The sequence below is a fragment of the Pristiophorus japonicus genome, chromosome 15 (assembly GCF_044704955.1).
Source record: "Pristiophorus japonicus isolate sPriJap1 chromosome 15, sPriJap1.hap1, whole genome shotgun sequence".
Taxonomy (NCBI): Eukaryota; Metazoa; Chordata; class Chondrichthyes; family Pristiophoridae; genus Pristiophorus; species Pristiophorus japonicus.
In genome coordinates this window covers 20,878,218-20,893,383 of record NC_091991.1, presented here as the reverse complement: position 1 = coordinate 20,893,383, position 15,166 = coordinate 20,878,218, and the positions used below count along the sequence as shown (strand labels likewise).

Sequence of the window (15,166 nt, the reverse complement as noted above, 5' to 3'; positions counted from 1 at the left end):
GAATGGGGGGGAGGGGGGGGGGTTTAAAGGGAAGTTTACAAACATTAAACACTTCAGTTTTACAAATAAAGAGCCATCATCAATAATAAATGATAAATACATCAATAAATCAACCAATAAATCAATCAAAAAAAATTTATAAGAAATAATTTTAAAAAAATCAATAAATAAAACATTTTCTACTTACCGACTGCAGCACCGGGAGCCCTCCAACAGCGTGCTGAGGTGCCCCCCTCAGTGTGTCTCTGTCAGTGTCTCTATCTCTCTGTCTGTCTGTGTGTCTCTCATTCTCTGTCTGTCAGTGTCTGTGTTTCTGACAGCGAGGGGAGGGGGGGAGCAGAGGGAGGGAAGGGGGAGGGATGGGGAGGGATGGGGAGAAAGGGGAGGGATGGGAAGGGATGGGGAGAAGGGGAAGGAGGGAGGGGGGAGAAGGGGATAAAGGGGAGAAAGGGGAGAAAGGAGATGGTGGGGGGGGAAGGAGATGGCGGGGGGGAAGGAGATTGGTGGGGAAGGAGATTGGGGGGGGGAAGGAGATTGGGGTGGGGTGGGGGGGGGGAAGGAGAAGGGGGAGGGAGGCTGAACGGGCCGGGCACGAGACTTCGGGCAGGGCCCGTCCCCAGCACCAGATTTACAGGTAGGTGGCGTTGGGTCGGGCCGGGGGGAGCGCGGGTCGGGGGGGTGGTGGGAGGGAGGTCGGTTCGGTTCAGGTCAGGGGGAGGGAGAGAGAGGGAGGTCAGGTCGGGGGGAGGGAGATCAGGTCGGGGGGAGGGAGGTCAGGTCGGGTCCGGTCCGGGGGCGGGGGGAAGCGGGAGTAGGGTCGGTGTTGGTGTCGGGTCCGGTCCGGAGGCGGGGGCGGGGAGGGGAGCGGGAGTCGGGTCGGGTCCGGGGGCGGGGGGGAAGCGGGAGTCAGGTCGGTGTCAGGTCCGGTCCGGAGGCAGGAAGCGGGAGTCGAGTCGGGTCGGGAGGAAGCAGGAGCTGGGCGTGGGAGGCAGCCTTATGCATGCAGCCCCAGTGAGACCATTCGGCCAGGGCTAGGGGCTGCGTGCTTCGGGCCCCTCCCACACAGTTTTGGGCGCCTGGAGCTACTGAACATGCGCGCCCACTGTAGCGCGCATGTGCAGAGGTCCCGGCACTGTTTTCAGCGCAGGGACCTGGCTCCGCCCCCTTCAGCTCCTGCTGCGCTGCGCCAAGGGCCAGAGGACCTGCAGGGAGGTGGAGCATCTGGAGGTTTTTTTTAGGCGCACTTTGTGGCGCGAAAAACGGGCGTCCAGGTCGGGACTGCGCCGTTCTAGGCGCGGCTCGAAACTTGGGCCTATTATGTGTGCGCTTCCAGTCAAGGGTCTTTATAGGATGACCGGTACCATCACTTAGCTTTGTGGGCTGTTTGCAATCACTGAGTCCTGTTTGTGTCAGATCTCTTGTTTTAATTATACCCATGTCAAGATGCTCTTGGGAATTAACTTATTACTACCCTCAAGGCTTGCTAATGGCCAATCTGACAGCAATTAGTTCATATGTTATTGATTGCGTGTGTTGCAATATTTGGTTCCAGAAATGGCGAGCTCTTCTATTATCTATTAGATGTAACCACAGTCTATTCACTACATGCCTTGTGTATGCACTAGGAAGAGTAGAGTTCTGGAAAGCAGGAGTCCAAGGGGGAGGTTTTCTACGTTGGCACCAAACAGGCGCAATATTGGCGGTGCGTCCATAGTGCCTGTCCAATGTGGCAGTCGGGTCGGGCCTCATTAACATATCTTTGCTAAGCTGCGGCAGTTAAGGCTTCTTCGACAGCACCTCCCAAACCCAAGACCTCTATCACCTAGAAGGACAAGGGCAGCAGGCGCATGGAAACACCATCACCTCCAAGTTCGACACCGTCCTGACTTGGAAGTATATCGCTGTTCCTTTATCTTCGCTGGGTCAAATCCTGGAACTCCCTCCCTAACAGCACTGTGGGAGTACCTTCACCACACAGAATGCAGCGGTTCAAGATGGCAGCTCACCACCACCTTCTCAAGGGCAATTAGGGATGGGCAATAAATGCTGGCCTTGCCAGAGACGCCCACGTCCCTGGAACGAATTATTTTTTAAAGAGGTGCTATGCCGGCTTCCTGTGTCGGAAAATCACTGGCCATTGCAAGCAGCGGGCTGTGGGGTAAGGTCGGTTGGAGGTAGAGCGGGTGGCGATGCGGACTGAGAATGGGCCAGCAGCTGCTGCTCCTCCTGGCCCTACAAAAATCTTCATTTTTTTTACCTTTTTGGCGGGGCCTCCAGCTTTCTCTTTAAGGACTGCCCACTAGGCCTCTCAGTGCCTGGGGAGAGTGGTACTGGCCTGTGCTGTGCATACTCTGCCCGTTCCTTCAAGCAAATTACAGTCAGGGTCATATAACAGGGGCAGGATTGCATATTTAAACAGATCCTCCCTGTTTTGAGCAAGAGTGCTGGGTGTCCATTTAGAGGCCAGTACGAAAATTGATTCAGGCAGGAAAATGGGTGCACAGCATCCCCATTAGATTTTCCTCTGCCGAATATCCAAATTAGTAATTGGATTGTCCTCTCAGCTTTCTGATCAAAGAATCATAGAAATTTACAGCACATTAGGAGGCTATTTCGGCCCAATGTGTCCACGCCAGCCGACAAAGAGCTATCCAGCCTAATCTCACTTCCCAGTGCTAGGTCCGTAGCCTTGCAGGTTACAGCACTTCAGGTGCACATCCAAGTACTTTTTAAATGTGATGAAGGTTTTTGCCTCTACCACCCTTTCAGGCAGTGAGTTCTAGACCCCCACCACCTTCTGGGTGAAAAAATGTCCCCTCAAATCCCCTCTAAACCTTCGACCAATTAATTAAAATCTATGCCCCCTGGTTGTTGACCCCCCCGCTAAGGGAAATAGGTCCTTCCTATCCACTCTTTCTAGGCCCCTCATAATTTTCTACACCTCAATGAGGTCTCCCCTCAGCTTCCTCTGTTCCAAAGAAAACAAACCCTGTCTATCCAATCTTTCCTCATAGCTAAAATTCTCCAGTCCAGGCAACATCCTCGTACATCTCCTCTGTACCCTCTCTAGCACAATCGCATCCTTCCTGTATTTGGTGACCAGAACTGCACGCAGTACTCTAGCTGTGGCCTAACTAGTGTTTTATACAGTTCAAGCATAACCTCCCTGCTCTTGTATTCTATGCCTCAGCTAATGCTTGTTGGTGAAGCTTGTTGTCCAGGCAGTAAAGATGAAAAGTTACCCCAGAGTATGTATTAGTGCGAGACAGAAAAAGTGTGTATGCGAGAAGCACAAAAGATACACTGGGTGACATTGCAGTTTGAAGTGATTCGAGTCTGATGGTTTTTTCTAATTTAATTAGATTGTTGTTATCCTACCTTTTCTGTATGGGAACCTTTTGAAACATAAAGTTGTTTAATACAGTCAGTAAACTTAGAAATGCAATGGTTAAGATTTTTATTAGTACTTTCATATTTGTCTGTGATTAATCTTCTGTGTTTGCCGTAGAGCTGGTTATTTACCGCAGAATATTCCCCTGGAGATTATACGATACCTTTATAAGGAGAAAGAGTTTCTTCCATGGCATGCTGCAAGTAATGTACTGCTTTACCTTGACAAGTTGGTGGATCGGAACAAGGAGTACAACATTTTTAGTGTAAGATTTAATGTTCAATTTTAAGATTCAGATATTAATAGAAAAATATCTGCAATGTAGTAAGAAATTGTTAGCACTAGTACTGAAAGATGATTAAAAAGTGACAGTAAATGCTAATTATAATTTGGACTACTTTGGTTTATTAATGACTGAGCTAATTAAAATTTAACTTGAAAATGTACATCCACAATAGATATTTTTAAACCGGTTATTGGGATATGGAATACACAGCTATTAAAGCTGAGCCAATTATGATATTAAAGAGAAAATTAGTTAAATATTTGAAGGAAAATATTAAATGTTTTGGAGAATTAGCAGGAAATGGGATTAGCGTAGATAACTCTGATGTGGAGCTAGCACAGAATTGGGCATTGATGGGTCAAATGGTCTTCATCTGTGCTGAACTCTCTCTGATCATATTGAGAAATTATGCCAAGAAATGAAACTTAAATTTTTTTTTTAAATGTGTTCTTGTACAGTGCTCTAGAAATCCACTCGCCTGTCTTCTAACTGCAATTTAGTTTGATTTGTACTTTTTACTATTATCTTAGCAAATAAGCACATCGTCCCTTTTCTGCAAGGTATGTATGAAAAAGGCTGTCAATAGGAACTAATCAAGTAACAGTAACAGTGAAGTGATGGGTCATGTTACATATTTGTAACACTATGTTAAACTAGTTGGTCCTCTCTTAAATAAGGTCCTATGTCTATCTGTTTTCCCCTTTATTAGACCTCACACCAAATTAGACTGCCCGTGATTTTTTTTTTTGTTAGTTCTGACTACAGAAAGTGGGGTGAAATTGTCTTCAGGTTTATTCCCCATGCAGGGCTTCACCAGTAAGCCTGCCAAAAAAATCAACTACTTCCACAAATTATTTTTTTGGCAGGCTTACTAGGTACAAATAAATAGGGTCATCCCAACAATAATGGATGTGGATGTTTTTAGGTGGTCTGAAATGAGGTCACAAATTACCTATTGACCCCAGTCATTGTGGGTTACATCTTCAATACCTGGTTCATTAACTCCAGTTTGTCTCAGCAGCTGCAGTATAGAAGGACAGTTTTTAAACTGTGCGAACCCATTTTAACTTAGAAAGCACCATTTGAATATCTCATTTTCAAACCCATTCTGCGGAAAAATGGTCAAAAACGCCTGAAAAGTTACAGGCCCAAAACTGCTCGTGGCCAGCTGAGTAGAACTCCTGATTACCTATTCTTATGTACGAATAAAGAATCTGACTGGATACTGTGAGCTCAAAGTAAAGTGTGACCATAGTCTTTTATTGCAGGTCTCCAGAGTGCCTCTCCAGCCTGTGAGGCCTCCTTAAGTACAGGTGCTCCCAAGGGATTGTGGGATCCCTTGGCACTCCAGGGGATGAGCCCTCTGGTGGCTACACAGGTTTACATATATAACACCTATGCCCAACGACACAGACCCTGTCCCAAATCGCAGGTAGAGGCTTGTCTGGATACTCTGGGTGGGTGGCCCACAGCTATTGGGGGACATTGACAGTGCTCAGAATCCCAGAAGATCAGAGCGGCACAGTGCTGGTCCGAGGGTGGAAGCGAGGCTGATTGGATAATTGGGCTTCTACTTAATGTGAGCGTTTGGGCCTTTCCTGGGGCCTCAGCTGTTCGGAGTTACCCTGAGGGCATATTAGTGAGTATTGGGCAGAATTCCCAGGGTAGCCCAGGAACTCTCTTACACACTCCCACTTGATATAAGATTTGCGCATATCTCCCTCCCCCCTCCGGAAAACAGGTCACCAAAAAATACTGGGCTGAATCCTGGTAGAATGAGCTTTTGCTCCAATTTCCAGCCCCTGTCTAGGAGTTTTTCTGGGCTTTGCGCCTTGGCCCTGATCAAACTTTCAGGACTTGAATATATTCTACAAGTATATATTCATTTGACAGGTATAAAAACGTGACCAATATTAGGTTGTAAGAATTGGACGGCAGACAAGAGGATTTGTCAAGATCTGCTTTCTAGTCCAAGAGTGTGCCATTGTCAAAATGTAATAGAACTATGGGTGAAGCAACAGTATTCATAGCTTAACATATTACTAATGTTAGATCAGTTCTGAAATTATATTGATGAAAACCTACAAGTCTTCTCATCCTGTTTTTTCTCCCTTTAGCAATATATTCTGCAGCAAGTTACACCAACATACAACCTACTGGGATGGCCAGAAGATGCAGCAAACAGTTCAGTTGTTCAAGCATCATACCAGACTGAGTTAAATCATTTACTTTGTCAAGTTTTTAAAAACTGATTATAAATATATTGGCTTTTCAGCAATTTGGTAAATATTGGGGCATGTTACAACTAGGGTCTCATTCTGGTCACATTAACAGTGCCATGCTGGTCAATCATTTTTCAATGCTGTTGGAAGGACAGTGTCTACACCTGTCACTGTTGAACTATAACTGATCAATGCCTGAAAACTGTCGATTATTGGTGGTTGAGTCTGAAAACGGAATCAGAGAATCGTAGAAGTTTATGGCACAGAAGGAGGTCATTCGTCCCATCAAGTCCGTGCCGGCCGAAAAAGAGCTACCCAGCCCAATCCCACTTTGCCTTTTTCAGTCGCAGACCTACCCGGTCCAGTCTGCGTAGCACCTCCTCCAGGTTGTGGAGGTGTTCTTCAGGATCGCGACCCGTGATGAGGATGTCGTCTTGAAAAACCACCGTCCTTGGAATCAACTTGAGGAGACTTTCCATGTATCGTTGAAAGATCGCGGCGGCCGAGCGAATCCCGAAAGGATATCTGTTGTACTCAAACAACCACTTGCCAGCTCCTGGGTCATGTAAGCTGAGGTCAGGTCCAATTTTGAAAAAAGTTTGCCACCGGATAGTGTCGCAAAGAGGTCCTCCACTCTCGGTAGCGGGTACTGGTCTTGGAGTAACACCCAATTGATGGTGGCCTTGTAATCACCACATCTCCTGACCAACCCATCCGCCTTGAGCACCGGCACAATCGGGCTCGCCCAGTCACTGAATTCGACTGGCGAGATGATGCCTTCCCTCAGCAGGCGGTCCAATTTGCCTTCTATCTTTTCCTGAATCACGTATGGCACCGCTCTGGCCTTGTAGTGTACTGGCCTGGCGTCCGGGTTTATGTGAATCACTACCTTGGTCCCCATGAAAGTGCCAATGCCGGGTTGAAATAGTGAGTCAAATTTGTCCACGACCTGTGAGCATGATATTCGCTCCACAGAAGAAATTGCATTGACATCGCCCCATTTCCAGTTCATGACAGCAAGCCAACTCCTCCCCAGTAGTGCGGGACCGTCCCCCAGGACAATCCAGAGTGGCAACCTGTTCTCTGAATCTTTGTGGGTCACGACTACCGTGGCGCTGCCTAGCACCAGAATAACTCCTTTGTATATGTCTGTAGCTGTGTGTGAATCGGCAATAATTTTGGCCTCCTGGCCTTGGACGCCCACAACTTGTCAACTGTTTGATACTCATCAGGGACTGGCTGGCCCCCGTGCCCAGCTCCATTGATTTTAGGATGCCATTGAGGAGCACTTTCATCATTATCGGTGGCGTCCTGGTGTATGAACTGTATATGTGCTCCACATGAACTCGCTGAACTTCAGCTTCCAGTGATTTCCCCCAGTGCCCATTTGGCCTCGTAGGGCTTACATCGGGCCCGTCCTCCTCGTACATCAACCTAGTTGCAGGCTTCCTGCACATACGCGCCAAGTGACCGCTGATGTTTCAATTTCTGCAGGTATATTGCTGATACCTGCAAGCTCTGGCTGTGTGTTTGCCTCCACACCTCCAACATGAGCCGTTGTTGGAAACAAAAGGTCCATTACCAGTCGATCATCTCTGACTGTCTCTGTAACTGTTCTTAAACGCACCATTGACGGGTGTTGATGGCCCCATTACTGGCCGCATTGTCCCTTGCGATGGCATGAATCGCTGTTAAGCTAGCCCTTGTCTCTGTTGAATTCCACCTTTAGATTCGACTACATGCTCGGGCATTTCCGATTGCCCCTGTCTGCCTGGATAACTGTGTGCCACGTTAACAATGTTGACTCCCTGTCCATTTGCTGCATTTAAACCAAGATTTTTGTCAAACATCATTCTGGTCTCTTCCTCCCCTGAGATAAATGTCTGGGCCATCAAAGCTGCCGTTTCCAGGGTCAAGTCTTTGGTCTCAATCAGTTTCCTGAAAACCCCAGTGTGCCCGATGCCCCCAATAAAAAAATGTCTCGCAGCATCTCCGCTCTGCATGCATCTGTGAACTTACAAAGGCTCACCAGTCACTGAAGGTCTGCCACGAAGTCTGGAACGCTTTGCCCTTCTCGCCGCCGGTGCGTGTAAAACCGGTGTCTCGCCATGTGCATGCTGCTCGCCGGTTTAAAGTGTTCCCCGATCAACTTACTGAGCTCTTCAAAAGTCTTGTCCACTGGCTTCTCTGGCGCTAGAAGATCCTTCATCAGGGAGTACGTCCTGGATCCACAAACTGTCAGGAGATGAGCCCTGCGTTTGTCGGCCGAATCCTGTCCCAGCCATTTCTTAGTAACAAAACTTTGCTGTAGTCTCTCAATAAAATCGTCCCAATCATCACCAACACAGTACATCTCGTCTGTGCTGCTAGTGGCCATGCTCGCGTGGTTTAAATCCCAGTTTCTCATCGCCAATAATATGTCCTTACTATACAGTACAAATGCACATGAGGCCCATACTAGAGAGAAGGTCACTCTGTGACCAGCAACCTTTATTCCAGCACTGAAGTTGAGAAGATGGGTGGAGCTTCCCCTTTTATACCTGAAAGTCCAGGTTAGGAGTGTCTCCCACAAGTTCACCATCTAGTGGTCAGTGTTCTCACGGTGTACAATTTAGGTCAGTTTATACATGGATTACAGTGACAGTTGAATACATGACAGAATGTACGTGAAATTGTGGCAGCTGTGATGTTATCTCATGAATGGTCAGAGTGACGGAAAAAAAAAACAATTGAAAATCCAATGCATATTTTAGAATTAAGATTTTGGATCAAATTGAAAGTTAAACGTTTATAAAACCCGATAACTTTGGGTAACTATCAGTGAATAATACAGCATAGTTAACATTAGGACTGATTTTCGTTCTGTTTTCAGGTGGCAATGAGATAGTGGTGCAAAGAAAATGGGAATGCAGAATTTACTGCACTGTCCCTGCTGACATCTCGGTTGCCACCATTTTGGTGGGGCCCTTGCTTAGTGGCCTGCAGTAAACAGGCAGGCACCTCATTAATGCTCCTCCAGGCCCCACAAAAATCCATCCCTGTACAAGCCTGACCTTTCTCGCCCCACCTCCCCTTTTAACCTACCTGCACTGGCGCAGGGGTGGGCTCTGCAGTGGAGCCATTGGATAGTTTGGGTCCACCAATCAGAGAGCTGCCTATGAGGCTTTGCCGTGAAAATTAATCAGACATTGGACCGACTCCAGCGGGGGGGGGGGGGGGGGGGAAAGCAAGTCGGATCGGTTACATGAAAACCTACCACATTCTCTTAAAACAGTCATTGAAACTCAAAGGATTGTGAGCGTTTTTAGATCCTACATGAATGAATTGAATGGCTGTGATGGTCTGCCTAGAATCTTTCCTTGGTGGTTCTTCGGCACTAATTTAGGATCAGTAAAGTTTCTGTAAAAGTAACATAAGTTTTTGCGATGGTGTATCATTCTACTAGGGGCTACAACTTTGCAATATAAAGCTTATTGGAAAAGTTATATTTTAACTGTGTTTTGCATGAATCAACTTTAAACTTTGCTAACAGAATTCATATCAGGTCTTAAAATAAGTACCTTGTGATTTGCGGTGTGTTAATGACAGCAAGGGCTTACAATAAAGACATTGCAGGAATATGTTTGGCAGCAAAAATTGATGTTTCCATGGCAAGAGTAATTCTACCGTTGGGGAAACTTCAAGATCTGTGTCTAACATAAGGCTCAGCTGTCCATCAACAAACCATCAGCACTTTGCTTTGCATCGGGCGGAACACTTTTTCACTGGCGATTTGTTTTCTTTTCAAACAGGGAGCTGCGTCGGAAGGTTATTATCTTGGCCTGTAAATTTGGTATTGGCCTCTGCCACGAGAAGGCCACGTCGCTTCTTTCCGAATGGATGGCAGCCGATCTTAACAGGTGCCCGTCTAAAAGTTGAGATTATCTCCCTCGTGTGAAACAAACACATCTACAAATGCCTTTGTACAGAATACTTACTGTTGTCAAAGTGTGAAATGTCAAACCAAAAATCAATTGTGTTTCGACGGAAAATATCGTTTAAATCATCATTGTATTCCAAATCTAAGCTTTGTTCATCGAAATGGGCAATAAGAGTGAAATAAGTAGGAGTTAAGATGAACTAAATATCAAGGGTTTCATTAGTTATTTGAAATCTAAGGTTGTATTACTGCCTTTAACTCTAGTATCTATTATCAAAATTTATTAAATTGCCATTTCATTTTTTAAGACTAAAAATTCCAATTCATTTAGTAATTCATTTAACAATGGTGAGATATCAGATCCGTGTGGAATGAATTTAAAAAAAGATTTGTGCCAAGCAAATACATGACAATCATGTGACTGATCGAAGATTGTGACAAGGTTATATTCAACAAAGAGGCAGCAAGTCATTCAATATGTTGGAGGTAATTTTGACTTTGGGCGCCAGTGTAAAACCGGTGATAATCGATTCAGCCGCCCGTTATACATCCCTCCCGACTTTCATTTCCATTGAAGTTAATGTATATCGGGCAGCTGATCCAATATCGCCCGTTTTACACTATCGCCCAAGGTCAACCTTACACCTGTTGAGTATATTAGAGAGATATGTAGCTGTGTTTTAGAAACAGCATATTTATAGCAAGGTTTGAAATATTATAGAGAAAACCTAATTCAAAAGAAAGGAATTTCTATATTTAGAATTTACACATATCACACTTTTTAGGTAAAATTGCTCTAATTTCACTAATCTTAATACGTTTTACACAGAAAACTGCTGAAATGTTATTCAGTGCATTGAAAACTTGACCACGTCAAGGCCTGTCAATCTCGATGGCATCACAGTTGTGATTGGTTAAAACTGTATTGGTCATCAATCATCTGGCTGAAATGATCCATGCGCACAAACCACAGGCCTAACAACACAGCGCTTGTCAGGCCTCCTGTTTATTATTCTAACATAATGACATTGTATTTAGAAGTATGGTTGGTGTATACTAAAATTCTGTATTTTAAAGAGTCTTTTCAATGTTGTGCTACAAACAATGACAATAGCAGAGTCATGTTAGAATTCAAACTAAACTGTAGCCTCTGCCATAGCACTATAACTTAATATTTTTGAGTAAACGCATTGGTCATAGCAATGGTCAGAGTCTTGAAAGCTGGCATGATTTACAGGACCACCCAGAAATGGCTAAACTCATTTCAATTTGTACCTTCCTCAGCTGTAAGTAAATACTGACTTTCGGGGTTATTCCTGGGCTGTTCTTCAATGAATATTTCCAGAGATTTAATTCTACTCAGCAGTCAAAATGTGGAGCGAAAGTCACTCTTGTGGCATATAATATGTATGGTTGCTGGTTGATTCAATTCCCAATCTGAAGTTTGAACTTTGTGCACAAAACACAAAATGAAGCATTTCTATCAATCAAATGCAGAGGTGTATGTATGTGTATTAAACTGGGTTTTAGCTTGAATAGCATTCTCTCAACATAAGACCAAGAACCAAATGAAGTTTGTTGGTTGCTTCAGCCTGATTGCCTGATGTTTTCAGTTTTGAGTTCATTAAGTTTTGTTGTGTGCTGAAACTTGAAAATATTCACTTGTCTCCTTTTTTCTCCCTCTTCTCTTTGGGCTCAAAATTGGCCAGGAGTTGCTCCGTTTTTTTTTGGAGCAACTTGATTTTTCTGGAGTATTTTAAAAATCCTCATTCTGCACATTCATTTTGCGCCAGTGTAAGTGGGTTAGTTAGGATTTTTTTTAGTTTTGTTTTTTTTTCTCAAAAGGGGGCGTTACCAGCCACCTACGCCCATTTTGGCCATTTAGACCACTTTGGACAGCTAATAGTTGCTCCAAACTAACTTAGGCCAGCGTATGTGGCCACTTGTGGCCGCACAGAAAACCCTTGCGGAGAGTTAAGAAATCAGCGCAGGTAGGTACATCTGCGACCATTCGGCTAGAGATAGGGGCGGGATGAGAAGCAAAGCACAACAATGTTCAAGAAGCATAAAAACATTCAAGAAGAACTAAAAAATAAAACTAAGTCCTACCTTCTTATCAAAACTCGGCCCGAGAAGTCAGCGGGCCGGCGGTGCGGGAGGCCACTTGGCCGAGGATAGTTGCAGGACGACGGGGAGAGCACAGGTCGCCGACATTCAAGCAGAAAATGACTTCTAAGATAAACTGCCAACCTGCCAAAGGAGACATGGAACCTCTACTTCCACTGGTATTTCACTGACTCTCTGACGGACTCTCTGACTCTCTCTCTCTCTCTCTCTCTGACTCTCTCTCTCTCTCTCTCTGACAGACTCTCTGACTGACTCGCTCTCTCTGACTCTCTCTCTCTCGCTCTGACTATTCCAGCGATTCTAGCCCGGTGCAGGTTGTGAGGCCACTCGGTCTGGGATAGGGGCGGGATGTACGGGTCCCAGGCTGCAGAGGAGCTACTGCACATGCGCGAAACCTCCAGTGCGCATGCGGAGAGCTGCCGGCACTGTTTTTCGCGCAGGGCCCTAGCTCCACCCCCTAATCGACAGATCACGCCGCGCCAAGCCATGGGAGAGGCCACAGAGTGGCCAGAATCCAGAGACATCTTTTCGGCGCCGTTTTCAGGCCACAAAGTTGGTGCATCTCAGGTGAGTGCGCCGAAAAAATGGGTAGGCCAATTTTGAGCCATTTGTTTCCGTCCTCTTCAAACCCCGCTCCTTGCCTTTCTACTGCACCACAATGCAATCATTGAATGGACAGCCAGGCAAAATGTTGCCAGGCTTTTTGTTTGACAATGCCACTGTAAACTAGATTGTTAAATTTACTCACTGTACAATTTTATCTCATTTTCTGTTTGGCATCTCCCTCATATGGCCTTGATGAAATTGCAAAGCTCTTACGTAGGGAATTGCAGGAATGTACACTTTGTACTCACCTCCGTAACATCACCCGTCTCTGCCCTTGCCTCAGCTCATCCACTGCCGAAGCCCTCATCCATGCCTTTGTTGCCCCTATATTCCAATGCATTCCTGGCTGGCCTCCCATATTTTACCCTACGTAAACTAGAGGTGATCCAAAACTTGGTTGCCCATGTCCTAACTCGCACTAAGTCCTGCTCACCCATCAACCCTGTGCTCTCTGACCTACATTGGCTTCCGGTTATGCAACGCTCGATTTCAAAATTCTCATCCTTGTTTTCAAATTCCTCCATGGCCTCGCCCCTCCCTATCTCTGTAATCTCCTCCAGCCCACAACCCCCCCCGAGATGTCCGCGCTCCTCTAATTCTGCCCTCTTGAGCATCACTGATTGTAATCGCTCAACCATTGGTGGCCGTGCCTTCTGTTGCCTAGGCCCTAAGCTCTGGAATTCCCTCCCTAAACCTCTCCACCTCTCTCTCCTCCTTCAAGACGTTCCTTAAAACTTACCTCTTTGATCAAGCTTTTGGTCACCTGCCCTCATTTTTCCTTATTCGGTGTCAAATTTTTTATCTCATAATACTCCTGTGAAGCGCCTTGAGATGTCGCACTAAATTTCAGGTGCTATATAAATACAAGTTGTTGGCGTTGTTGTTTGTTGAACACATTATTTATTACCCAAAGACTGCAGTGAAGAATGCAACTTTTTTGTGACCGAACAGACCATTGCTATATTAGGATATAACCCTGATGTGAACCGTGGGCACCTTGGGGTGATCTGCTGTTAAAATCAAAGTTAAAACTGAAAATGTTGAAAATACTGAACAGGTCAGGCAGCATCTGTGGAGCGAGTTAGTGTTTCAGGTCGATGTCCCTTCGCCAGTTCTGAAACATTAACTCTGTTTCTCTCTCCCCAGATGCTGCCTGAGCTGCTGAGTATTTCTAGCATTTTCTGTTTTTATTTCAGATTTCCAGCACCTGCAGTATTTTGCTTTTGAATAAATCAAAGTTGTTGTTACAGAACCACAACAAGCAACTTGCATTTCCATAGCGCCTTTAACGTTAATAAAAAAACTCCCCACGGTGTTTTACGGAGGAGAAATGGATGCTGAGTAGTTGTGGCAAAAGTAGAAGAGATGATCCAAAGTATGGTCAAAAAGATAAATGATGAGGAGGAATTAAAGATGGGGACAGTAATAGCAAAGTGGGGAGATATAGGTAAAGGAGTTCCAGAACAGAGATGGCAAAAAATCTCTGCCACTGGCAATTGTAAAGTCCTGTCCCCTCAGTACAGAGTCACACGAGGCATGTAGTGAAGTCAAGGTCACTCTGGACCTGCACCTTTATTTCACAGCTCTGGAATGCTGCACTTGCCTGAGACCTGTCCTTATATACCTGTCTCTTGCAAGTGCACCCCTGGTGGTAAGGTATGCTGGTGGTTACAGGTCATATTACAGTCATGTATAGCATGTTAGGATACAGTTATATATAATAATGTAAGATACATGACAGCAATTGAGCAGAGGATAGTGGAGATGTAGAGGAGGGCAGAATTAGAGGACTGCAGGATACAGGCTGGGATGTAGGGTTGGAAGAGGCTGCAGAAGTATGGTAGGCTGAGACTATGGAGTTGGGTTTGGAAATTTGGGATTTGGAATTTAAGCAAATGAGAATGGGGATTTGGAACTTGAAGCTTTGGATGAGTGGCGAGCAGGGCAGCATGCGTGTAGTGGAGTTTTGGATGGGTTGGAAATTGTGTATCATGAACTTCAGGAGGGTGTTCAAAGTGTCAAGTCTGGAGATGACAAAGGTGTTGATAGGTTTCAGTGAGAGTGAGGTAAAAGTGGAGCAACCTTCCAAACAGGCTTTCTATTGTAAATAAAATTAAGTCATGTATGAACTCGTATTTATATAGCAGCTTAATCAATGCTCGAGACATTGCAAAGTGCTCGACAGCCAATGAATTACCTTTGAAGTGCAGCCACTGTTATGCAGGCAGAGTGTTGCTTTTGGTGGGTTGAGTACATTTACAGATTATTCGGTTTATGCTGGTGACAATCTTTGCCTCAAACGGGTATTGTAAATTATTGAGAAGTTATCCGATTAAAAAGCTGCAGCTGAGAGCTGAGAAATAAACAGCTTTCTTTGCCACTAACTCTGTATTTACACTGAACGATGTTAGCTTCACCAGACTAAAGCTGGTGCCTTGATCTCATCGTGAACTAAAAACAATAGTGACGCCACAAATGAAGGATCAGTTTTGAAAACTTGCCGACTGTTGAACACATGCTGCAAATTCCTTTTGAAAACTTAAAATTGCCAAATAGTTACATGGAGACTTTTCTTTCTGATAGTGGCACAGAGTTTTGCATCTACAAACTGGTGC

At 45.2% G+C, this 15,166-nt stretch overlaps 1 protein-coding gene across 1 annotated transcript in view; it reads left to right on the top strand.

Annotated features, from left to right (window-relative positions):
* LOC139281421 (thyrotropin-releasing hormone-degrading ectoenzyme-like) overlaps positions 1-15,166 on the top strand; it is a 165,401-nt gene that overhangs the window by 136,698 nt on the left and 13,537 nt on the right. The window contains exons 13-15 of the mRNA XM_070901585.1: positions 3,509-3,656; positions 5,795-5,892; positions 9,691-9,798. Of these exons, the coding sequence (XP_070757686.1) occupies positions 3,509-3,656; positions 5,795-5,892; positions 9,691-9,798 (354 nt within the window). The remainder of the gene's footprint in view (positions 1-3,508; positions 3,657-5,794; positions 5,893-9,690; positions 9,799-15,166) is intronic.